At 37.4% G+C, this 25,655-nt stretch overlaps 1 protein-coding gene across 2 annotated transcripts in view; it reads right to left on the bottom strand.

The window, feature by feature from the left end:
* HBS1L (HBS1 like translational GTPase) overlaps positions 1 to 25,655 on the bottom strand; it is a 60,961-nt gene that overhangs the window by 7,755 nt on the left and 27,551 nt on the right. For both annotated transcript variants that reach the window (XM_039568080.1, XM_039568082.1), the window contains 8 exons: positions 17,573 to 17,681; positions 9,111 to 9,367; positions 8,475 to 8,640; positions 7,310 to 7,427; positions 4,572 to 4,718; positions 3,845 to 3,919; positions 2,964 to 3,081; positions 2,709 to 2,777 (listed from right to left, as the gene is read on the bottom strand). In XM_039568080.1, coding sequence (XP_039424014.1) covers positions 2,709 to 2,777; positions 2,964 to 3,081; positions 3,845 to 3,919; positions 4,572 to 4,718; positions 7,310 to 7,427; positions 8,475 to 8,640; positions 9,111 to 9,367; positions 17,573 to 17,681 — 1,059 coding nt within the window. The remainder of the gene's footprint in view (positions 1 to 2,708; positions 2,778 to 2,963; positions 3,082 to 3,844; positions 3,920 to 4,571; positions 4,719 to 7,309; positions 7,428 to 8,474; positions 8,641 to 9,110; positions 9,368 to 17,572; positions 17,682 to 25,655) is intronic.

The raw sequence follows: 25,655 nt of genomic DNA, 5'->3' as shown, positions 1-25,655 counted from the left end.
AGAAACTATTATAACTGGAGATGATTTAAGTATTTCTGAATAAAAGATCTGCAAAGTTTTCTTCTTCATGTCCTAACACTGTTCATCATTTGAATGATATGCCAGTTACTTTCCACAGATATGCTACACATGCACATTTATGCACATACACCTTAACAAATGCCTCATCTTCTTAGCATGTGTTTGCAGGTCTATTTAAAAAGAACTCTCTGAACTGATTCTACAATGACATTTTCAGTATCCACACAAACAGCAAATAACCCTTTGCTGAATTCAGTGATATAAGCAAATATCTTAGTATTTTGTGTCTCACATTAAATTAAAAGCTGAATTTAAACCTGAATTCAAAAGAACAAGTTGATCTCAAATCTTGAGGTCACTTACTACCAACTTGCTCTTTGCATTCTTCACAGATAGTGATGAATGCTTCCGTGTAATGAATGCTTCCATCTTTCTACCTGGAAAAATATTACCAGTATGCCTGCGTGCTAATTTTCCTCTATTCATTCCAGCAAATGATATGAACACAGACAATTAACAGATGACATCAAATGTCAAACAGAAAACTGTCAAAGTTGATCCTGTCTAGAAAAAGAATACCCAAGCCACATTACAGATACCACCTCAATACGGAACGCAAAAGAACCTGAAGCTGGCTTTGCAAGCACTGGTGTCAACCAGAAACATGAACCAATTCCAGGTTCTTAACCACTCCCAAACACAATTGAGAACCATTTATCTTTTGTTCCCCTCATCACCAGGTCTGGCTTGGTAAACCAATGTGGTCTTTGAAGCTTCACCAACTCCCATGCTGATTGCTTCCTGAAAGGTGTCAAGTTCCTTCAGTTCCCCCTGAAATCAGTGTAAGTGCAAAATGGACAGTGGGGGACAGAATCAGGGCATAAAAAATGTCCCCATTTCTGTGCATTATGGTATTTGGGTTCTGCCAGGGCATGTTCTTTGTCCTCAGGATTTGGTTGATGGACAAGGCTCTTTCAGGGTTAGATCAGTCATACCCTAGGCAGAATTATAATACGGTAAGTGGGGACCGATGAAGCAGTGAAGGGATTTACAGGGACCTCTTCGATCAAGAGATAGTTTGCCTGGAGAGCATGAATATTAGGAGGCCTGTGGCAGATAACAGCTAAAATCTGCCTGGGGCAGGTGAATCATATATGTGGGCAGCCTTAATACAGAAAGGGGTTTTCCAAACCATGTAAGAGTACACTCAGCACTCTCACTTTTTACACACTTCTATGGACAGCTCCTCCTGAGCATGCACAGGTACTGGAACAGAGCTGAGACCAACTGTTGGTTCATGTACTTGTATCTGCAGCTACTTCCTCTGGTGGCATCAAAGTTAATTAAGTTTTGAGATCATAAGGTAAGAAAAAATAGCCTAAAAAAACACCTAAAAGGCCGCATATAGTGATAAACCCTATATATGTAAATTGAGTCCCTTCCAAAGTCATTATTTTTTTGCATACTTTAGCAAAACAGATTTAGTCAAAATTGCTCATTTTGTGAAACTTTGCTCCACACAAAAATGATTATTGCAGCTGAAAAGCTGTGATAGTATGTTGAAAGATCTCAATCAATAATCCTAACAACACTTTCCCACAGCTCATGAAATTATAAAAAATAAACACAGTGATGGCATAGATGAAGAAAACCGTGCTATCACATCAGGGTAAATTCCCGTGCAAGTTTTCAATATTTAGCATTATGGCTTCAGTAAAATCAGCTAACCAAGGGCATGTAGAATATCTAGTGTTTTTTCAAAGGCCCACATGAAAATTGCACAAACTTGGTTATTTCCATTTATTATCAGTATTTTGATCTGATTTTTTTTGTACTTCCCCTATAAACACCCTAAATATCAAGCAAAATTTCTTAAAATATGAACTTCAATAATAATACTTGATTACAAATATTTACAACATTTCAAATCATGCTGTCATTTAGTTTGCAACATTCCTCAAGAGACCTACAGAATGTTTCAAACAGGATGGGTCTAGAAACCGTATTTCTTCTAAGTTACCTCCAACTGTACATGACTAAATGGAAAAAAAAAATAAATCAAGTTTACCATGAAAATTTTAGAGGCTGGAGGCAGTCTATTGTCTCCAGACAATCAAAATAAGAACTGGTTATACTTCTTGCTGTTCCTATCTTTATTAATGATAGGGAATAGCTCACTGCCTTAAATCCTTGACTGGTTGTAATAGCCACCACCACCCTTTTCTTCCACGTCACCTGCCCAAATTTTTATACAAAACTGAAGGAATGTATCATTATTTACAACTAAAACAATGAACAGAAAAGAAACAAGACAAACTTGTTTAAAATCTAGGACTGGAAAGCAAAAGAGCCCAAAGCTACACTAATAAAAACTTTGAGAAACACTGATTTAGTCCAGTAGAACCAGTTTGGGAAAGTCCCACGTTCTGTCCCACAGAACTGTGAACCCATTACATAGACAAATAACTGGTCATGCAGATTATTATTCTCAATTTCTTTTCCAGTGTGTTTCACCTTCAGCAGTACTATTTAAAATCTGACAAGGAATAGTACTTGAAAACTTACTATTCTGGTCCAAGACTACTGACATACATGAAGTTCCAACTTTAAGTCTTATTTTGACAGCATTTTTCAACACTTGTGTTAAATATCAGTGAAATGATGGTAAAAATATAAAAACAACCAACCTTTAAAAACATCAGCAACACACAGTCTAAATGGTTTATCCACTGATCTCTGTGGTGGTTTGAAAGAATCTGCAAATAAATTGATAAGATCTTTTAGAATTTCTGCATATAATGACTATCTCAGCAACTTCTCAGTTAGAGAAACTAATTATGTTGCATTCCAATGACTTTGTCTCACGTTTTCCCCAAAATAAAAGTTTTAACACACACAGGATTAAGATGTATTAGTTTTCAAGTGAGGAAAATTGCACTTACCAATTTGCTCTAACAAACACTTTCCTTTATACCATTGTGTGAGGTCACTTGACTGACCCCTTGTGACTAGGTTTTCACCACCAAGGCCACTTGTTGGAACATAAGCCACATCTGATTCCTAATGAAAAAAACAAACAGATGTGAAGCATACATTAACAACAGGATCTGTTAGCAGAAACAAAAGGTGCATTTTTTCAACATTACACATCTAAACTTGAATACTTGTCACATCTGTATTTCCCCTGGAGAAAGCAGGTTACTCAGTGGATCCGTTTCCTTTGTGGTTACCTCTTGCCTGATCACTCTGCTCCAGAAAAGAGTTGGAGATACTTAAATATGATGATATCAACACTGACAACTAGAAACTGAGTTCAGGTAACAAACTCATCCATGTCTGACAGGCAAAACTTTGGTTTGAATTGCTGCTTTATCCATAGAGATTGCAGGAAGACCACACCCAGTCCAAACGAATAGTAGTTGGAACTGAGAAAACGTGAGCAGAGGGTTCTCATGAGCTCATAATCCACACTGACACCTGCTGCAGTATAAAACTCTCTACTGTCATCCACGTAATCGTGAACATTAGGACAGCCCATTTTTGGTCTCTTCTGCTTTGTAAACAACAATCCCAAGAACTTACAAGTGATCTGAGTACCCCAAAGATTCAACAGACCTAAACAAAGATGATGACACAAAGAGTATTAAAGAACTGACTACCCTTATCCAGGGCTCAGTGTCACCCTACCAGTAAGAAAAGGAATCTGCTATATTATGCACACGTAGCAGTAGCAGGAAAGTGACACAAAATAACCTGACTGTAGGAAAAGCTCATTCCACCCAAATGCTTGAACAAAGCAATGAAGGCATCATAAATGTATTACCTTAAAGCCAGCTTGCTTAAGAAATTGGCCAAGCTTACTTGTAATTTCCTGAAATCTTTCCTGTTGCCAATTAACCTAAAATAAAGCACAGATTATGATATGATAATAAAATGATAGATTTTTAACCATGACTTGAACATACAGCTGCATGTCATCAATTCTGTAGTAGCAACAGATGTGTATTTATAAACATGAGATTTCCAGGTGCATTCATACTTGAATATATAAGAGCATACACATTAGCAATTACTGATCACAAACAACACACCACCAAAATGGCAAGCCCTTTTAATTTCAACAGCAACTTTTTTTTTTTAAGTTTACACAAAATTCAGACTCAGCAAGATATATTCAACACAGTAATAACTTAAAACATAAATAGTCATCTTTAACACACTTTACACATTTAAATAAAACTACTGCGGTCTTGACCTGAATGACCACCAAGATGATCTTAGAGATGCCACTGAGATCAACCATTATGTGAGATTTCCACAAGTACAAAAGGGACCCCTGCTCATTTTAGCACCAGAATTAACCTTTTGTGTACTGTGAAAATACACCCATAAATGAAAAGAATGGCATCGTAAAGTCTAAATATAAGGGACAGAGCCGGAAAGCAAAAAAACAATGCTTTATTATTAGTTCCACAATACTGATCCTTAAACTTACTGTCCACAAATCTAGATAGAAGCCCTTCACTTAAACGCAGAAATTAAGCGTGTACCTGGTCCATTTTATTGACTGCAACAGCCAGCTGCGTCACTCCAAGAGAGCGCACTAATAATCCATGTTCTCGAGTTTGTCCACCTGTCTCAAATCCTGCCTCAAACTCTCCTCTGCTGGCATCCACAACCAAAATTGCCACATCAGCCTACATTAGAAAGAAAAAAAACAAATCAAAAGTGGTCAAAAGGTGGAAATAATCTGGGTAAACACCTCAATCAGTAACATTTCGCACACAACGTACTTTACAGAGGAGGGATCCTGATGTGCTCCAAAGGTAATTGAAACTGCTCAGTCCCATCTGTATCATACCCACTTTGCTGAGATATTATGGCATTATGTCATCTCATGTCATAAACCAGCACCTCCTGGTTAAACAAAAGACAACTGCTGGTTTGGGGAACCTGTGCCCTTCAATCTACCCACTGTGCGTGCTGCACAGATCTAAACAAAAGCAGCCTGTGCTCAGAAGCTTTAGAACACAACGTATGAGCACAGTGTCCAGTTCCCCCTGTCTCAGTCTGGACACCTTGTTAGTGAGAAGCTGCAAAAATAGCAAACAAATCCCCACACTATACAACTGGGACAACCAGTTGGCTGTACGCTGGATGTGGATGCTTCACAGTCCACTCAACACACTAGAGCGTGCCAAAATCACAAGGTGGCAAAGACAAAGTAGCCTATTTTATCACCTAGACAAACTCTCTAATACCAAAGCATTAAGAGCATATAGTCTACAGTGCTGCATGAAAGTCATGCAGCATGTAAGCACTGGGAAAAAACACAGCTCTTGCTGTTAGCCTTAAATGCTGCTAATATTTCTTGCACTTTTCCTCCATTGGTAAGTAATTGCCAGTTAGATCATCATCATGTACTAAGTGAGGGCAACAGACAAGAACAACAAAGGTACTGGTGTCAACAGGCAGGTGTAGGACAATTTCATAGGCCTGAGGAGTTGGACATAACGGAAAGAGGGAAGAAAAAGTGGTATTTTCTCCCTTTCCTTAAACACCCATGCTTCAGAATGCCAAGAAAAGGAACTGAGTCCTGACTCTGAACTCTCCTCGCCTCATCCTAGGCATGAAATCCCCACAGCTCATTCAGAGACAGCAGGAGTGTGAGAACAGGAAAAGGATGACTGATGAATTTCCCCAGAGCTCCCAGCCTCAGAAGTGCATTGCAGTGAACTTCTCCTTCAAAAAAAAAAAAAAAAAGAAGACATCCTGCATTTTCTAAATTATAAATTATAAAAACAGTACCTCAGGACTTACTGAATGTGTATCAAAGGCCAGATGCTGGCCTTGATAAGGCTGATTTGCATTTTGCATAACAGCAGTTGGGGATTCACCTCCTAACAGCATTCTCCACAATAAAAAGGCACTAAAGCCATTTCCAGCCATTGCTTCAGCACTGAGCCTACTCTAACAGGCAATGGAAAGTTGCAAAGTTTTAGTGATTCCTTAACAGGCTTCAGAACAGACCAGCCTCTCATCATCCTGAGAGCTGGAACACAAAGATACCAAGCTTTATGTGGTCAGCACCATCTTCTGTTGAACTGATACAATTGCTGGGGGATTTGCAACTCTTCTCTTAATACTTCTGGCCTGTGTTACTTTTCTCCCAAACGAAAAAACTATTTAAATAACAACTGTAAAGAAAATAGCACATCTGAGTCAACATTTTCCACTGCTCTGAAACTAAAGATACACTTCTAATTTTTAAACTCATAAAATTGCTACAACATATATTCCACTGTATAGATGGCTGTATAAGCACTACACCATAATTTGCAAACTTCTGACTATTCTGCAGCCTAACCACTGGGTCACAAGGTCTGAGTTCTCACTCAGGCTCTGCTTCAGAGCTAAAGCAGAACTTGGGAAAAATCAGTCTCCCTACAGTGTAGTTCTCTATCTGTAAGATCATACTAGCAGTACTCATCCAAGTACTCAACAAAGATCTTAAGATATAACCCATATTTCAGACTGTTGTGACACACACAAAGCAAAAACCTATACACAGCTTTGCTTTTGAAAAAAAAATTTTATTAAATCTCTACTTTGGAGAATCAATTTTATTATTTAAAGAAGGATGCCTTTAAGTGAAGAAAAATAAAATCACTCATTTAATGTCATGTAACCATGTTAATTTCCCCCACCTCTGATGTATTACTTCCACAAATAAGTAATCTATAGATTACTGGTGAGTGCCATACTTAATTCAAGGGGTAGTGTCCAATACTTTTGACTTTGCCTAATGTTCCTAAAACAAGTGACATGCAGTCTCTGCAAATACCCTCTTGACAAGACAGATGCATTCTGTATAAACCTTGTTATCTATGTCTTCTCATCCCATAAAAAATACACTGTAAAACAGAAAAATGTTTTGTTTGACCTATAAATCCTTTTTCTTTAAGCTCAAAATCACTTAAAATCTTAACCTACAAGATGACTTTCACAGAACTACTCACTGAGTAGCCATATATCACATCTAAATAGCTTTCAAAGCTCAACTGCAATTTTATCAAACTGAAACTTACTATTAAATTACTTGCATAATAAAACCCTCCTCCCAAATGTTAGCATCAAAAAAATGCAACTACCTTTAATGTTTAACAAGCACCTTCTTTTTTAAGTTTAGAAAACTCAAAGATATGCTAACACCATCAATGATTCCATTCGATCTTAGATTTTAAAAGAAAAAAACAATATTGGAAAAACCATTTGAGACCATCTCTACCTGTGCAGCTCCTGTGATCATATTTGGAATGAAGTCTTTGTGGCCTGGAGCATCCATCAGCGTAATTACTTTAGTCGGTGTCTCAAATTTGGTCATACCCACATCCATTGTCACTCCCCTTAAACAAGCATACATGCAACACACCATTAAAACTGCTTCGAAAACTTCACAGAGACATGAAGTATCAAAAACACAACCATGCACTTATACACTTCATAACTTTCACTGATTTAGCCTTCACCATAGGGATACCTGCTTGTTGGAAGAGCAGACCTCTAGAGCTGCCTTTTAGTAAATCCAGTCATAAGAAAAACACCCAAAATTCCCAGTACTAACCCCATGCACCCACAGACTGTGTCCCAACAAGCACAGCGAGAACATGAAAACTGAACTGCACATTTAAATCATTACTAATTATACTTTTGATATTTAGTTCTTCAGAAAAAGGTATCATCAGAGTAAGAGAAACATAGCTGAGTTTAAAAAAAAAAAGTGGTATGGGACTATAGAGATACAGTTACATATTTGCAAAGATCCACAGGCAGACCTCCCAATTACCAAGGAAGGATCACAACATGCTTGGCCTCAGTTCCACACCTCACTAACCACTACATGTTCTGCATGATACACAGGATAGGATTCATCTCATCAAATGCAAATGTCTACTGTACATGTCTGTATCTGGGTTAGTCATCTGCATCTCCCTTTACAGACAATTAAGAGAGATAGAAACTTTCAAGAGACAAAACATCTTGTAGTAGTAGATACTTCTAGTATGCTACTTCCAATCACCAAAAAATCCCAACAACAAAACAAGCCCCCCAAAATCCCAACGATTTACAGATGACTCCAGAAAGTTTTTCTCTAAAAATAAAAATCTCAGAGCAAAGAGAAAATAAAATCAATTGAAAATACCAATTCAGAAAACTCACTTCTTCAATACAAAAATGTAATTTAAATTTCATATTTCAAATCAATAAAGGCATTTTATAAAGCATACAAATATAATTGCTAATTTAATTAATTTGTAGATTTAATTTTAAAAGTAACACAAGTCAAATGTGATGAACTGACATTTCAACGCTTAGTTTATTACATTAATATTTTCTAACAAGTGCTGTTCTTTCAGAGAAAAAAGGTTACTCCCATTAAAATGTATTTCTACCTTTCTCTTTCTTCACCAGTTTCATCCAAGACCCATGCATAGGCAAATGAAGCTTTACCAGCCTTTTTAGATTCCTGTTCATATTTGTGCATAGTTCTTTTGTTCACATTTCCCAAAAGGTAGAGCAAATGACCCATTAAAGTACTTTTGCCTGCATCAACATGTCCTGTGGAGGAAAATAAATATTATAGCAATTTTATTCATTTATGCAACTTAGGTAGAGCACAGGAAATATACTAAACATATGAACATCACATGCACTAATAATGCTTGTGTAATCCACAGAACTTCATAATCCTGTGAGACAGAGACACAGGGAGACAGTTTATCCTTAACAGCCAGTTAGCATGACAGCCATAGAGCACCTCCAAATTCATACTAAAAACAACACGCTGCAACAATGAAACCAAACCAAACATGTTCTACTGTATGCTCAAAGGGAAGCCAAGTCAACATCACTGTCCACGTCAAAGGCATCTGAATGTACTCCCTCCAAAGAATGCAGATGCAACTGAAAACAGTATGAGATTTTCCTTCCCCGGAGTGCGGACAGTTTTGCTTCTGTATCACTTCCAGATTCAATCAACGCACTTTTTAAACTTTATGTTTGTCAAAAATGTAATTTTACAGTATTACCTATTACCACCAAATTCAGCAGTTGCTTTCCTCCTTGTCTCTTCTCCAACTCTGCTTTCACATCTATTTGTGGTTTTGCCTTGCTTGACTTTTTTGCTGGACTAGGCACCATATTCTGCTCTTCTGAAACCTGCACTACTTGAGGTGGAAGAGTAGATTTTGAGACAGCCTCAAGTACCCCAGAAGCTACTCTGGCGTCTTCAGGTAACAGTCCTTTCTGAGGTGTGTTAGTGTGGCCATTTTCCTCAGCAATCGCACTAGGGAAAAAAAGAAAACACAAAGAATGCAAATGGCAAAGAAGACATAGATATATAGGATAGAAATTGAGTTTCCCCTTCAGTATTGTGTAAGCCCCTTAGAGTATGGGATAAGCCCATTAAGGTGGAACCGATAAGCAGCTGGATACAAACTGCAGATATACCAGCTCTGAACATCTTGTCTGAAAAGCACTGTCTATAAAAGCAAGATAAGAAGTAATCTTGTAAAATATATGAAATAGACAAACAAGCTTTCCATCGACTCTACCAGGAAGGGAAAGGACAATTATGCAGAACAACCACAGAGAGCAGGTCTCCTCTGAACTAAGAGCCCAAGTCAGCTTTGCAGCATGGATCCTGAAACAGTTTCCACATACACTAAATTACTGCAGCTGAATATAGTGATGTCCTATTGTGAGAGCAGCAATACAATATAAAGAGTTGATATTAAGCACGTGTAAGCTGCAATTTAAAGTGCAATGCTTATATAGAACCATAACAGATAATTTAAGGTTTATCAATATTGAAAAAAATTGTTTCATGCATAAAACAAGGCACCTAGGACTAAAGAGATTTGGATTCTCAAACTCCCTTTTTCTAACACCTTGTTCTCCCACAGATCACCATACTAATCCTAATGGTAAATAATCCTCAATATATTATTTTCTTACACTCTCTCTTTTTGTCTCCATTTTGTAAATGAACACATTTTCCTGATTTACACAAGCTTTCTGAGAATATACAATATTATTCTTCATCTATCATAGCAAAGATGATCACTAAAAACAAACACTAAGTAACATTTTAAAGACAGCAAAAGCTTTCTTACTGCCTGACAGCTGCATGGTGAGGCATTAATGTAAGCAACAAGACAGGAACAGAAGCTCTTATTACAGGTGTGCCAACATTCTATCACAGCAAACGTCAATATACAAACGACTGATTATTACAGTATAATGAAAATCCCTACAAAACACTGTATTTAAAATTTTATCCAAGGGGAAGAAGCTTCTTTCCCTGGAAAACTGGAAATCCTTTCAAGTTCAGTACCATCATGCTACAGACTGCTTTCTCAGGAACAGGTTCATGCAGGCTCTAAAGAGTCAAGTGTTTCCACATCCACAGTGAGATCTTCACTCTCCACTTTCTGTTTACATGCCACAATTAACTACCCAGTTTTAATCTTTTCAATTTCTACAAACAAAACTATTTGTTTTGGTACTTTAGAATCCCACATTGTGACATCTCAGCTTTTATTTGACATTCCTTCTCATTTTCTGTCTGTGTAGGCGTATTTGCACTGCATTAGTCCCTTTCCATTACACAGATCTCATGGAACAATACAGTCTAAACATGCTAGTCTACTGAAGAGTTATGATCTAAAATATTAAATATTATAAACGTTCAGGTCAAATGCAAACTTAGCCTCTCATTACAGCACTAAGTAACATGGGACATCACAGCATGATGGCACTGAACTTGAAAGGATTTCCAGTTTTCCAGGGAAAGAAGCTTATTCCCCTTGGATAAAATTTTAAATACAGTGTTTTGTAGGGATTTTCATTATACTGTAATAATCAGTGGTTTGTGGCTCTCCCTTCTTCCCCACAGTTTTAGAACCCACCTGTGTTATCAGTACTGCAGCAGACTGATTGATTTTGACACCTTTTCATAAGGCCCAAAGCCAAGTCTTTCTCTTGATTGTGAGACCAAAGCAGAAATTCCAACACTCATATTTTTGGCTACAGTTCCAAAACCCAAGGTCAGGCTCTTGCTTCAAGGCTGGATACCCAGGCATGCTTCTCAAATTAGCTAAGCAAACAACCTGTTTTATGCCAGCCTTGATGGTTGCAGGGGTTTAGATGGTACCTGTGCTTCTGCAGAATGGATAGACAATTCTGTATAAAGCCTATTTGATATTAAATAAAATATAGATGCATAAAGTCTATTTATATTTTTGCATTGAAGTATTTTCTAAAAAGAAGTTACCCTATCAAAATATTGTAAACCACTTGAAGGAGAAGGACGAGTTTATATCAAACTATTGCCTTAGGTCACACAGTCTTGACATTCCAGAATTCACACTACAAAGCCAAGTGTTCTGTATCACCAACTACCGCTCCAATGTTATAGATAACATTGCAGCTTGACAAGCTGAATAACTTTTATAATACTTCATTCTCTAAACCAAAACAACAGTTGGCCATCACTGCTCTACATGTAGCTATGAAGAACGTTGATTACACATGAATTATTCCACAGGAAAAATATACTACAACCATTTATGCTTTCTTTTACTGGAAAAGGTAAGTGCATTTCTATAAGGATGAACAGAAGGCTCTGCTTCTAAAATTACTTAAATAGTACATTAAGTTTTAGTTGAAAATCTACTTAGGAATGGCAAAACAATTATTTTTGCCAATGTCTCTGCAGGAAAATTTTACTTCATGAAAACAGACTGGAAACAATCAAGCTGATAGAGGGTAAATTTGCAGAGAATTGTGGTAACAAAGTTTTCTACATATTTTAATAACGTATTTAAAATCATCTGAATGATGTAAAGTATACCAAATAATTTTGGTCTCAATCATTGATGAGAGTCTCATGTATTTACAATTAATTTGCATTAGACAACTTTCATCAAGATTAAGACTCTTCCATCTTTTTCCCTTTTTTCAGGCAAACTTCACTTCAGTCTCAGCATAATATCTAGCATGTTCACATTGAAGTACCAGGACTAGTGCCAATATGCAAAGGTCACACTGTAATGCAAATATGGTATTTTACATTGGTATCAAGTTTTCTTCCTTGAAAGTCTAATATTTGAAGTTCTGGAGGAAAGTATTTGTGTAAGAATTCATATCAAAGCAACCTTTACAGCTGGCAATAGTTTTCTCTCCTTTTCAGTGTCTGCATTTCTTCCCAAACCAAATTTTCAAAAGAAAAAAAGAAAATTAAAAGGTAGTTATTTAGATGAAGCTGAAAGCAGTATGACCCAAAAACATAACTCTCATGTTTTTCTATACCTTTCCAAAATATATTCAAGCATTGTCACATCAGCCTATTAACAGACAAGAATGTATTTTCAAAGAGAGGTTATTTGTAAGCTTCTAAATTTTATGTCATTAAGTTAGCTAATTATTCTTTTTCTAATCCCAGATGCTAATAAGATCTTCCTGCAGGCCAAAGCCTATGTCAGTAAGGATTCCCCAAAACAGGATGGATTTTGTGTGGTAGAATTCAAACTAATGACAGCACCTGAAAGAACGATGGTTATTGCCAGAAACAGTAAATACTCTCTCATTTCTAAGTAGCTTTTATTGCAACCACCACTGCTTAAGGCTGCCAAATAGCTTTTATTTTGGGTGGTGCAAAGAAAAAAGTGCTAGATACAAATGAAATGAGTGAAACATGACTCCAGCCATCATTAGGACTTGCTATTTTTTCAAGGGTACAGTATTTGAACAGTCAGTACACTGCTAGAGTTTTAAAAGTTTCAGATATTAGTGTGTTTTGGAAACTTGGAAACAACTTGTGCCATGATTAACCTAGACTTGCCATTCCAGAGAAGAAACACCAGAATGGACAGAGCGTATGATCTACTTACAGAGTATCTCTAATAATATAATTCAGCTTCTTGCTGACCAGTGTCAGGGAAAGGGAGAGCAAATTTATTGCTAGGTACCTAAACAGGAAAGTGGGCAGATGAAATTCCAGTCTCATGGAAGTACATGAAGAGAAAAACAACAGTAAGACTCTGACAGTTTGTTATGCCTCACGGCAACTAGATGAGTAATTTATTAAAAGCTTCATAATGGCTCAGAAAAATGCTAAGGAGCTCCATTTCTGACAGTTAATAAACAAAATGAATGACATTGGAAATGCTCTTCAGCAAGCCTCTTCCCACAAGGTTTTCCAAAATTATTGAATTGAAAATTTCTGTCAGAAGGCAGTACCTAGTGTGTCACTAGTGCAGGCAGCTCAGGATATAACCAAGTCAACTGCACTAGAAAGCATTTTTGGTAGCAAAGTTCCAGCTTGGTCTGAGCCATGATGACCTACCATATGAAGAAAAATTTATATTGGAGGAAGACCACTTCCTAACCAATTGCTTGCATTGTTGTTTGAGAACTCGATGGAACTATCAAAAGCAGTCTCAGTTTGCCAGCCACTGCTAGCTGGTAACATGGAGCCATTGATTGATTATGCAACTCGACTTCTTTGAAAGGACAGAACTATCATGAACCTTGTATGCCCACTGCAATCACGTACTCAAGAAAGCTTGACCATCAGCAATTCACACACAAATGTCAAAACAGCTCTTTTGGAAATCAGCAGACAAACCAAAGCCTGGCAAGTGCCAACATTTAGTCAAAATTAAAACTGCCAGGCCAGAAACTTCCTATGCTGCCTTGCCAACAAGGACCACAACAGTAAACTGAATAAAATGTTATGGTTACATTACTGGGGAATATTAAAAAATACAATGTATGTTGTTATAAGATGTGTTAGAAGGCATTCAATCTCCCATAAGTATTGAAAGGTTCACACTACTATGCATTCAAAGAGGAACCTGAAAGCTTATCTGCTCAATATTAACTCTTCAGAATTTAGCTTTTAAACATTAATTTCAATCTTCTAGTCTGGATGCTGGGTGAATTATTTTTACAGAACCGACTCTTTCGGAGTACTTACAGTCATTACAGAAATGTCTGCATTTATTTCCCCTTTCAAAATTATTAATTACAAAATATTGGTCATACTAGTTAAAATAATCAACCCTTTTTGGTCACAACTTCTTCTGACTTCCTTTATTACTTAACAGAAAGAAAAAGCCTAGTAAACAGTTTTGCTAGAGCACCAGTTTACCAGCAAATTCCATTTTCTGTAGCCAATCCCACTAACACACAGCAACAAAGGCAATCAATGCTCAAAGCAATTAATGACTCCTAATAATCCATCCATTTCAAATAAGATTCACTGATCAATATGAGGTTATGCCCCATAAAAAGACTGAATCATAGACTGAATAGCTAGTCAAAGAATGGGTTTCTTGGCTACTCCAGTGTTGCTGCTTCTAAAAACATGGTCCAAAAATTACCTTTAAGATCCCACAGTGGTAACAACAAAAACTAGTTCATATATACTATACAACCCCCTTCTAATGGTATCTGCACCAGCACCATGCAAATATTTTGGGGTGAAAGTAGGGGGCAGTCAAAGACATTTTAGAATCCAGTTAGAATGCTTTGAGTAATTCATACCAGTGCTTTTGGTCAGTGACATAAACTATGTACTTAAAAAGCTGTATTATTATAAACACCCTGTATTAAATTAACAATGAAACAATAACATAAAAAAGGTATGATAAGGGTCAAAGGAACAAGTCTTTCTTAGGAGTTAATAAACACAGATTCCTTCTGCTCCCTAACAGGTTATCCCTATCCTGCTATTAATGCAGGAGGTAACTGCAGAAGAAAAAAACCAATCCTAATACTCATTGAATTGAGGTGGAGGTTCATGATTTGTTTTGTTTTTCAAGTTTAGAAGTAGATGATTCTCTGCTTCTATAAAGTCAAAGCCATAGGCCTTGGCAGTGCCTCCACAGCAGTCTGTTGGACAAAAAAAGAAAGGAGGCCTTCATCAGACTCCTTGAAGCAGGGGTCATTAAGACATGCAAGTAACTTTGCCATTTAAATTCTATCTTCTTCCATATTCATTGATTGGCTGTGCCCCAAATGTCATGCTCTTTTACAGATCATTCTACTTTTTACTTATTCCTCCCACTTAAAGCTAAATACCTAATGTATATCCAATTTCTACAGTAAAGGGAAGTTTGTTTTCAGTTAGTATTTCAGCAGTACCACTAAGTGAGATGAATTAAAAACCATCTTCACAAGCACAGAATGACAGAATAGTTTAGGTTGGAAAGGGCCTTTAAATGTCATCTAGTCCAAACCCCTTGCAATGAGCAGGGACAACTTCAACTAGATCAGGTTGTTCAGAGCCTGGTCCAGTCTGATTTAAAAGTTTCCAGGGTTGGGGCATCCACCACTTCTTTGGGTAACCTGCTCCAGTGTTTTAACATCCTCACTGTAAAAAACTTCTTCCTTACGTACGATCAACACTCTCTTGCAGTTTAAAACCATTATACCTGTCAGAACAAACCCTCCAAAAGGTCTGTCTCCATCTTTCTTATATATCCCCTTCAGGCACTGGAAAGCTGCAATAAGGTCACCCCAAAGCATTCTCTTCTTCAGGTCGAACAAGCCCAGCTTTTCTCAGGCTGTCTTCATAGGAGAGGTGCTTCATCCCTCTAATAATCTTGGTAGCCTCCTCTGGGCCCACTCCAAACAGGTCCATGTCTTTCCTGTGCTGAAAGCCCCAGGATTGGATGCAGCACTTGAGATGGGGCCTCACAAGAGCAATATTAAGGATTTATCTAAAGCATTTACCAACAGGTCATGAGGGCTTGGTCTTTTTTCTGCCACTGAACTGTAAGCAAGCATGAAACAAACTATTTCAGTGTCCCTGAAAAGAAGCAGAATGGCTGAGGACCATGTTGCAGACAATCATCTTTCATCAGAGACTGAGTCATCACTAGCCTGTCCAAGAATTACTTTAGTCTACAGATGAGGAAGCATTCTTCTTATCTCCTCCTTCCCTGTGGAGCAGGCACACATGCTAAGTATCAGAGATACAAATTCTGTATTTGCTCTTTTTTGGAAACAAACATTTAAATTAGTCATTATGACAGACTAAAAAAAAAAAATCAATCACAACTACTTAAAACTAGCTGGCAGATTGTCTTCACTCACTTAATATTCCTTTCTATTTATAAACTTCTATCCAAATTAAATTACTACATGAAAGCCCCCTTGAAAAACTCCAGCTTCTGAGAAGTTTAGTAGGAACATAAGAGATGAAGGTGCCCCAAACTTCATGATCAAGTCCAGTTTTCAAACCCAGAGACACTGATTAGTAGACAGCAAGGGGAAAAAAAATTATGCTTCCTTTATATATTGCAACTCTCAAACAGTACAGACAAAAGATTTTGAAAGTCACAGAAATTTTTGATTTGGAGCTTACTGTACCTAAGGAGACTGAATGAAGGTGATGTTTTTTAGCAATGACATTTAGCAGCATAAAGGAATAATGACATCAGCTTCACGCCCTGTATTAAATGTCCTTAAGCAGAAACTGCTTGCTTTCCACTCAGTTATCAAACAAGCACAAGATACTGTAAAATAAAGCATGCTGCCCTTGTACTCCCAAAAATGCTTTCCAGACCAGAACCACAAACATTGAAGGATGAGGTGTGATGTTGGCACTTACACTTGAGAATTTTTTGACCTCAGGATGAACTATGGAATCTCTTGCCACAGATTAGGTGGCTATTATAAGACTGGGCTCAAAAACAGAATAAGGGTACCTAAGTAAGAAAAATACATTGACCTTTCTTAATAGAAATAGACAAAACCAAAAAGAAAATAAAAATTGTGGGGAGGCACAGAACACTACTCAGTGATATTTTGTGGACCACATTCCCAAAATACATGCCCTGTCCTTATACATTTCTTTAACTATTCACTGCTAGCTACTGTTGTAGGTAGACTCTGATCCAGATGTCTGTCTTCTTGCTCTCATGAGACATCACCCTCAACAGTTCCAAGTCAGGATAAAATTAGAACCACTCTAATTTAGCTATAGCGTAAGCAGGACTGAACTCTACAACAGTTGTACCCTGGACACCTGTTAAAGTTAATAAAAGCTGCAGAGGAAGGCAAGGTTCAGCCATAAGTGATTGTTTTCCCCATTAACTATTCTTAAATATATTACTTCCTTTGAAGAACAAGCAATTACAGTTAAGATTTATTGATTTCATAATTCCACTTAGAGAACTAAATTTAAAATAAACGAACCCCAAGAAAGTTCAGTATTCTATGAAGCGGATGTTTAAATAATCTGACTACCTGATATCTCTATGCACTATTCATAGTGAAAGGATTTGTTAAATTCAAAACGTGAGGTACCATCTTCTGAAAGTAATTCTGAGTCAAACAAGAAGCTGAGATGGTTAGTTCTGAAGAGAGACACTAAAACTGCTGTGAAAAATAGAAAAAAATAAGAAGAAAACTTGCTACAGGTGCATCAGTCTGAAAGAGGAGCTGCTGATGTACCTTGATGTATGAGGGCTTGGCTTACCATGGAACTTCAAATCCCATAGATTGTTTCTTTCCAGACACTGTCATTTTGGTAATTTTTGGCACAATTTCAGATTCCATTCTGGTTGACTGGGAATCCCTTGTTTTTCCTAGTAATAGACAAAAAGTAAGTTTGAACTTAAGGTTGTGACTAACAGGTATTAAATACAAAGTTTAACAAGTCCCATTACTTCTCTCCAACCCAAAGATGCCAGTCCTTCATGACCAACTCTCACATTTCAGTATCTTACTTGAACATATTACATAATTAATCGAAATAATCTACAGTTAGATCTATTGTGAAAATCTCCAAGCATTCACCTGACACCTACACTATCCAAGAGCTTTACTAGAAGCAGCTCTGCAGGATGCCAGAAGCATTTCATACAATACAAGCATAAAGAAATACTTTGCAGCTGCTCACTAGATGATTGAATTAATTCTTCTTTAGAGTTTTTCTTTTGCCTTAACATTATTAACATTGTAAAGCAAAAAAATATTTCCACCTCAGGGAATGCTAGCAGCAGCACCAGCTATGTGTGGGCTGTAAGGCCTTCCCTGAAACCTGTAAACAGAGTTGTCTTGTACTGAATTACACTCAAGAAGCCAAGCAATACTCCAAAGTTAGCTAGTTTAAAGGTTATTTAGAAATAATTACCAGAATTGAGTAACTTAAGTCATTAAGGGTATTAACTTTTACCATAACTTAAAGGGAAACACAATTAAAGTTCATTCTTAATTTTGTGAAACTAGTTGCACAACTAACAGCACTACCTTGCTATTAGTTTCTTATCAAGCTGTAAAAAAAAAGACGAATTATTTACTCTGCGGAGGAGGAGTTTCTATAAAAGAAGTAAACTAGTTATTTTCTTTCCACAATTTCCTTGTTATTATGTTAGGATCCTTTCTTCCTTCAAGGAAAAAGACTTCCTGCTTTACAGCATTTGTGACAGTAGCTGCACATTGTGTTCTGAAGGATGTTACATACATGAGAAAGCAAAACAATAACCCGAATTCAGAATTAAGCTGCAATTTTTAAACATGCTTTACCTACAAGTGTATCTGAAAGCTAGAAAAATGCCACTACTCTTCCAGTATCAGACCAATTTGGATACTCAAGAGTCAAGTGAATATCAAGTTACTCTTGCAAGTATTTTAGATATACTACATTAGGATGAACTATTGGAGCCATTTGGCCCCACTCATTTATGTTAATGCTGCGCTTCCTTCTAAAGCACAACGGCTACACCTTTAAACCACAAAATCATATTGGTTTGCAGGTTACATAAATGGTTGCGGTCAAGGCTGCTGAAGATTTCAGACAAGGAAACAGAATACCACAGACACGTCTACAACTACAAACCAAAAAAGCAAGCAGTCACAATACAGATGGAGACATTCTTATTTATCTGACTACTTGGTCTTCATCTCCCTCATTTGTCTTATCTGCTATTTTATTTATATGCCACCTGCAGATCTCTGGAAGAAGTAGCCTGTATGAGTTTTATTAATAGTTGCATACAAATTACACTGTAAATAAGAAACAAAAGTAAGAGAAATAAAGACAACAGCAGAAAGCACAGCTTACAAGAATCTCAAATCATGTAACTAACAAATATAAATATTCAGAATATAAAATTCTCATTGGACAGGGACTATTAGCTAAGCACAAAGATTGTGTTCTATCTTCAAGCTCTTAAATAGATCCCCTACGGCATTTTTAAACACTTCAGTTACAGTAAAAATTACTTTTGCTGCCAAATTGGTATGATATTTTCTGCTTCAATTCTAACAATTTTCAAGCAGACATAATTTTTGACTGACAGGTAAACACAACTGCTTTACATGTAATTTGAAAGCTAAATTACAGTTAATTCTCAGAAAAACACATGTTTGAAATCTGGCTGCAAAGAACTAATAATTAGTAAAACACAATTAAATTGAAATGAGATTAGTTTAAAGAAAAGACAAATTTATATTACATAACTTGAAAATAACTTGCAATCTACTACTCCAAACGTCAAAGGTTTTACAAAAGATACCTTCTCTAATCAATTTTGAAATTAAGCTTTACTCTGTACAAGTAGTGCTGCAGTGTTTGACACAGACTCAAAGTGAAATTGTACAAGACAAAATACATTCAACAAATGGAGTATTTGACACAAAAATAAACTTAAAACTAGAATTTGGGAAACACTGCAAGTGGAAAGATGATACAAAACTAAAATCACAAAGAACACGAGAAAGTAAAACAATAATGGTCCATTAAAACTGACAGTTTGGGTGGCTTTTTTCCTTTATTTATATATATACTTTAGTTTTATAGGTAACAGTAACAATAATAATTATATAAATATATAAATACTAAAGCATAGGTGGAACAAGGAAACAGACTGGGATCATATAAAGACAAATCAAACCATAGAAATAATCCCAGAATGGCAACATTCAAACAGATGAAAAGACAAGGCAAGAATTATTAGTTACACTACTGATAGAAGCATCAAATACAATTTTCTGCCTTCAATGTTTTTATAACCAAACACAATAAAATCAAGCAGCACCTTGAGATAAGGACCAAGTCTGTCTTTTATGCATTGCAGGCGCCATTAAAGATTAATAATTATGGCTTCATTACAAAGGACAGAAGGCTGGGAAAGGAGTATACTTTACTATCTAATCTATAGGGAACCGGAGAAAACTGCATGATAAATTCTTATCTGCTCTAGCAGGCAAAGCAAAAGCTATTTGGCACTTAACAGATTGCATGCAAATCCTTAAATTGCACCTTGGAACTAAAAGGAAGTCAATGCACAAAGCTGATACAATTCTTAAAACACTTCTTAATCTACAGGCAGGGTACCCTATAGCAACTGAAGTGCACTACAAAGCCAGAAAAAATGCAGAAGCAGTAATCCCAATCTGATTAGGACAAGAGCAGCTGTGGAAAAACAACTCCTGAAGGGAAAGGTTTACAAGGATATACAGATTTTTGCCAAGAAGGCCTTCATAAAGTTCTTCATGCCTACTGCCATTTGGACATTCTCAAACACATACCTAGGTAATTCAATGTTTCCTAAATCAAGAGTACACATAAAATAAAAACAGATACATCTTTCACAAACTCCAAAAGAAGCCCCAATACCTCCTTGTTACATTTCACTACTCTAGCATTGCAAGAAGTACATCTAGGTGTGTATCCCTACAAGTAAATGCACTGATTGACGTAACACTAGGAAAATTTAGAAGTTTTCCTGCCATGAAAACACATAGTATACATTTATAAACCAGAAAAACTAAAACTGAAAATAAAAAAGTAAAACCTTAAAGGCTTATCAGCATGATAGTTCTCACAATTCAGAATGTTTAGAACTCCAAACTTCTAGCCTATTTTAAGTGAAGTAACTTCCGGAGAGGTATTTGGATTGCACTAACATCAGAGTACCTAGGCTAAAGCGCACTGTAGCTACAAGTCAAACAGTATTACAAAACTAAACGTGTACTGATGAACCTTGTCTCAGTATTAAACTGGGATGAGCCTAACACCAAAGGGAACTGTTACAGGCCTGCACTGCCATTACTCCAGCACAACTGGAGGGTATGACACTTTGACAAAGTTCTCTTGTATTATTCTTGGCTGATTTTTTACCTTTCCTGTGACTGCCAGTTGGTCTTCTGACTTTAAACAGACTTTTGACTTAGTCAAAAAGTATTACTTCAAAAAGTATTACTAGTGACACCTGATATAACTTCAACCCCAAAATCTGATGGCACAATAAAGCACCTGCAGGCTGATAAACATGACACAGACACATACATACACAGGAAAGAAATAAAACATAGGGACAGTCTTTAAAAATTAACACAGTCTCTCTAGATGTTCAAGATGGAATAGCAAAAGTATATAGTCAACCATCTTCCTTTACTGTGAGCAACTCCCTTTGGATTTCTTTTCTAAAACTGGTTGTAAGCAGTACCTGTAGAAGATCTGTACAAAGAAATCCAAAGATTACTCTGGCTACATTATCAAACCTAGCAGGCTTGATGAGTCCTTTTTTCAGTTTTGGTTCATATACACACTTGAGATTGAAAGTAACAGGAAGATAAAAATTGATCTTTTCTCTAATTCTGTTGGAGGTTGTAGTGGTTTGGTCCAAAATACTCATTACTGTTTATCTGCTGTGAGATAAGAATTAGGAGAAATGCAAAGCAGGCACCAAACTTGAAAGAATATAAAGAAGTTTATTAACAGACCTAAAAGAGGGAAAAAAAAAATTATACTACCTTCAGAACTCTCCTCCTCCCCCCACCTTCCTCCCTTATCCCACTGACAATGTAAAAAGACAACCCTTAAGATGTTCAGTCTGTTTACCACTTCCATAATAACCTTGTTCAGTCCATTTAGAAAGAGAAGTCTCTTCTTGCTCATGCTATGAAAACATTATCACAACGAGACAGCCGCCCACTTCCAAATATTGTTCAGTCCATTTAGGAAGAGGAGTCTCTCTGCCTGCGTGTGAGTCCTTTCCCCCGACTTGCAGCTTTTCCCGCAACTGCTTTCGAGGGTCCACTCTTGAAGTTTTTTGGGGTACAATTTTAAGGTTGAGCCGTTCAGGAACAAAAACAGAGGCCCTTCTCCTTCCCTGGGAGCAAAGGGTCTTCATCATCTTCATCTTTAGGACTATCTCTGGGAGCATCTCTAGGGACTGAGGTTTCCTCCTTTCCCGTTTGGAGCAAAAGTCCTCATCTGGTTCATCTCTAGGGACTGAGGTTTTCTCCTTTCCCGTTTGGAGCAAAAGTCCTCATCTGGTTCATCTCTCCCTGTCCAAACTTCTCATGAAATTACAGCTGCGTCAGCATCTGCCTATCTCAGCGCAGGTGCTTTTGCTTACGAGTTGAACACTCCACCCCCCATATCTTCATGGAATTACAACAGGATACTCTGATATATCATAGCTTCACAACAGAATTTCAGCTTTAAGCATCTCCTCTCTCTCTTCCCTCAGGTTTTCAGCTCTTCACAGCAATAAAAGAGTTAATCTCACCTCGGCCTTGCAGCTTTGCAGCTGGAATGTTGAATTTTTCTTATCGAAGTGGAGAGGGGGGAGAGACGAGCCGCTCCAGCTGCCCACGGCAAGGCAGTGGGGGGGTTCCACGGCTGGAACAGGTCCATGGCTTCAGGATGGCCGTGGCCCGGCCCGGCCTGGCCCAAGCAGGGCCTGGCCGGGCCCGCTGGCCCCCACTCGGGCCCCGCAGCCACCTGTCCCAGCGCCGGAAACGAGAGAGAGCTTGGAGGGGGAGTTTGCCTATTCTTAAATGTGGATCACAGAGGTGGTCACAACTTTAAGTGGCTTAGAGAATTGTCCATATTCAAACTGGCCAGCTGATAGGTTCTATCAGTTCCCAGAGGAAACTGTAAGCACCCCTTAGCAAGGACGTCCCTTCCGGGACTATGCTTGCTAACCTATGACAGAGGTATGGAAGGTTTCAGTAAATGGAAGAGTTGACTGACAGTCTAGTCTGTTCCCAGGTAGTTTAGAGGTGAATGAAAAGAGGAGTCTGCTATACAGCCACTCTCTCAAGAAATACACATTGACACTAAATGGATATTGGCAAATTTGGAGAAACGAACATGAGCACTGGGTATTTAAATCCACACTGACTTTGTTCAGATGACCATATCTTTTCAACAGCAGAAACAAAATGCCACTGCTTTCAATTCCTACACACGTAAGCTTCTCCTCCCAACTAGTCTTTCACTCATCAAACTGCAAATTGGTAGTGAGACTTTACACTCAACTACCCCATTGCACAGAGAAGCCTGTTTCTGATACAATGAACCAGAATGTTTCATGTGCCTGAATTCAGCATGAAAAACAAAGGCAAATGTCAACAAGTCAGGCATGTCTTGAGTCCATGTTTTTTCAGATGGCAATCCCATCTCTACTCACAAACCAATTACTAATGGTATATAAGCACTGGCAAAGGATCACACTTTCAAGGGAATTATGTTCCAATTAACTGTAGACAGAATGCAGTTAGTTTTTCACTTGCATGCTTCTGACGTTTTTATTGGTAATATCGATTCGTCTCTTTTCAAAACTGCATGTGCACTTGAAGGCAGCTGCATACTATTTCAATTTTGAATGAGGCTAAGGATCCTACATTCAATGAATACTTGACAGAATAAAGTTACTTAAGCAGGTCCTCCTAATGCTGTCTAAACCAGCACTGCCATGAAAAAAAATACACATGTAACACCATGCTTTCTAATCTACAAGCTATGGTTTGCATCCTTTCCTCTGCTACAGACTTTCTATATAACCACAAACAAGCCACTTGCATCTCTGTCTGCTGATTATACAGCAACAGCCAATTACTTAAAAGAAAACAGGGCACTGGCTTTGTGCACCATGTCATGAGTTTGGCGCACATCATGAGAAGACAGTTTTATCTGAAAAGCAGAACTAATAACTCAGGCCCCTCTCAAGATAATATTTCCCCTTCCTATATGCTGTGCTATGATTTTAAACTAATTTTAAGGCCCTACAATTGTGAAAATATTTCAAATATTTTGAAATAGACGAGTGAGTCAAGTAGATGTTAGATATGCATCTGGTTACACACAATTTCATGCCCAGAAACATGTATCACCGGTTTGCTCACATATATCTGGGTTTATATTAACATCTAATAAATCCATCATGTAACATAACCCACCTGAAAAACTTCAAATTGTTTACATTCTTCTTTTTATGCCATAAACCTCACAAGCTTCTAGCCTTTAATTTTTAAATTTGCCTTAAATACAGTAGAATTTTATTTTTCTCTCTTCAAATTTCACAGCACATGGGAAAAAATAACATAAGGAAATAGCAAAACTTGTCAAATTAGAGAGATATGCTACTGAAAATAATTTATTTTGGTTTTGTAATTCAACTGAATTATTTGAAAGTCAAATTCTACAAAATGCTGTAGGATACTGTGGCAACTTACAGTTTAGTTAAGTTTACACTGGGATGTAGCACACTGTATCATCAGTGGCATTGGTACTGGGTATTAGTATTACCAACATATCACAATTCTGAGAACAATACCAGAAGTCCAAGACTCTCAACAATGTACCACCAGTACATAACATGACTACAGAACTCAGAACATCCCAGATTTCCTAAATTTAGACAGTTTCCTAACCTTTAAAACATTCTGCTTGCATATAATTTGCTGTGCATCATCCCTATAGCCCATCAATTAAATGCCTTTGGATGTAAGAGCAGTGACAAAGTCTGCATGTGTGAGAACTTCAACATCCAGAATTTCTTTCATATGCAAACTTCAGTACTTAAATTATACTGGTTCAAAACATCCATTTTTAGGAAACTGTATGACATGCTACTATGAACCACAATATGCAAGTGGATGCTACTGAATATCCACAGCACTTCCAAATCTAATGCAACAGTCCAAAATAATAGAAAAGGCAACTTGCTAAGTCACCACCCAGTGATGAGAGACAGCCATTCTAAAGATACTACTGAAAACAATTCTCCAAACAAGAACACTGAACTTTTTCTTTTTAAAAGAAAGGTTATTTCCTAATAGAAACCACAGTCAGGGGCTTTCCAGGTAACTTGGTCTCGTTGTTATAACTATTACCTTCTCTGCAAAGTTTCAGATGGTGAATATGATTTTTTTTTTTTTCATGAAACTGGGAGTAGGCATTTTCACTGAAAAATGCTGAAAATAAAAATGTCCACTTGCACCTAACTACAAGAATGTTTTTGTTTTGTTCTTAAAGTTTGATACAGCAAGAGGGAAGAGGGATACAGCAGGCTCTTGAGTGGTGATATTCCTGAGTCTCTCCATCATGAGCCAGTTTCCTGGGATCCACAATACACAAACAGCACAACTCGCTACCCCAGGACTGAAGTTCCAGAAACAGTTTGCTTCGCTACATGCAGCTGCAACAACTGGGTGTGCAGCAGCCACAGTGAGAAGGCCTGGCAGCCTGCTACAGCCAGCTGGCACTCCTCACCTCTCTGGCTTTACTTTCAATGTTTGCAACTTTCAGCAAGTTGACATCT

The sequence above is a fragment of the Corvus cornix genome, chromosome 3, assembly GCF_000738735.6.
Source record: "Corvus cornix cornix isolate S_Up_H32 chromosome 3, ASM73873v5, whole genome shotgun sequence".
NCBI lineage: Eukaryota > Metazoa > Chordata > Aves > Passeriformes > Corvidae > Corvus > Corvus cornix.
Note: the sequence above shows the minus strand (reverse complement) of the source record. Positions and strands in the feature narration are given on the sequence as shown.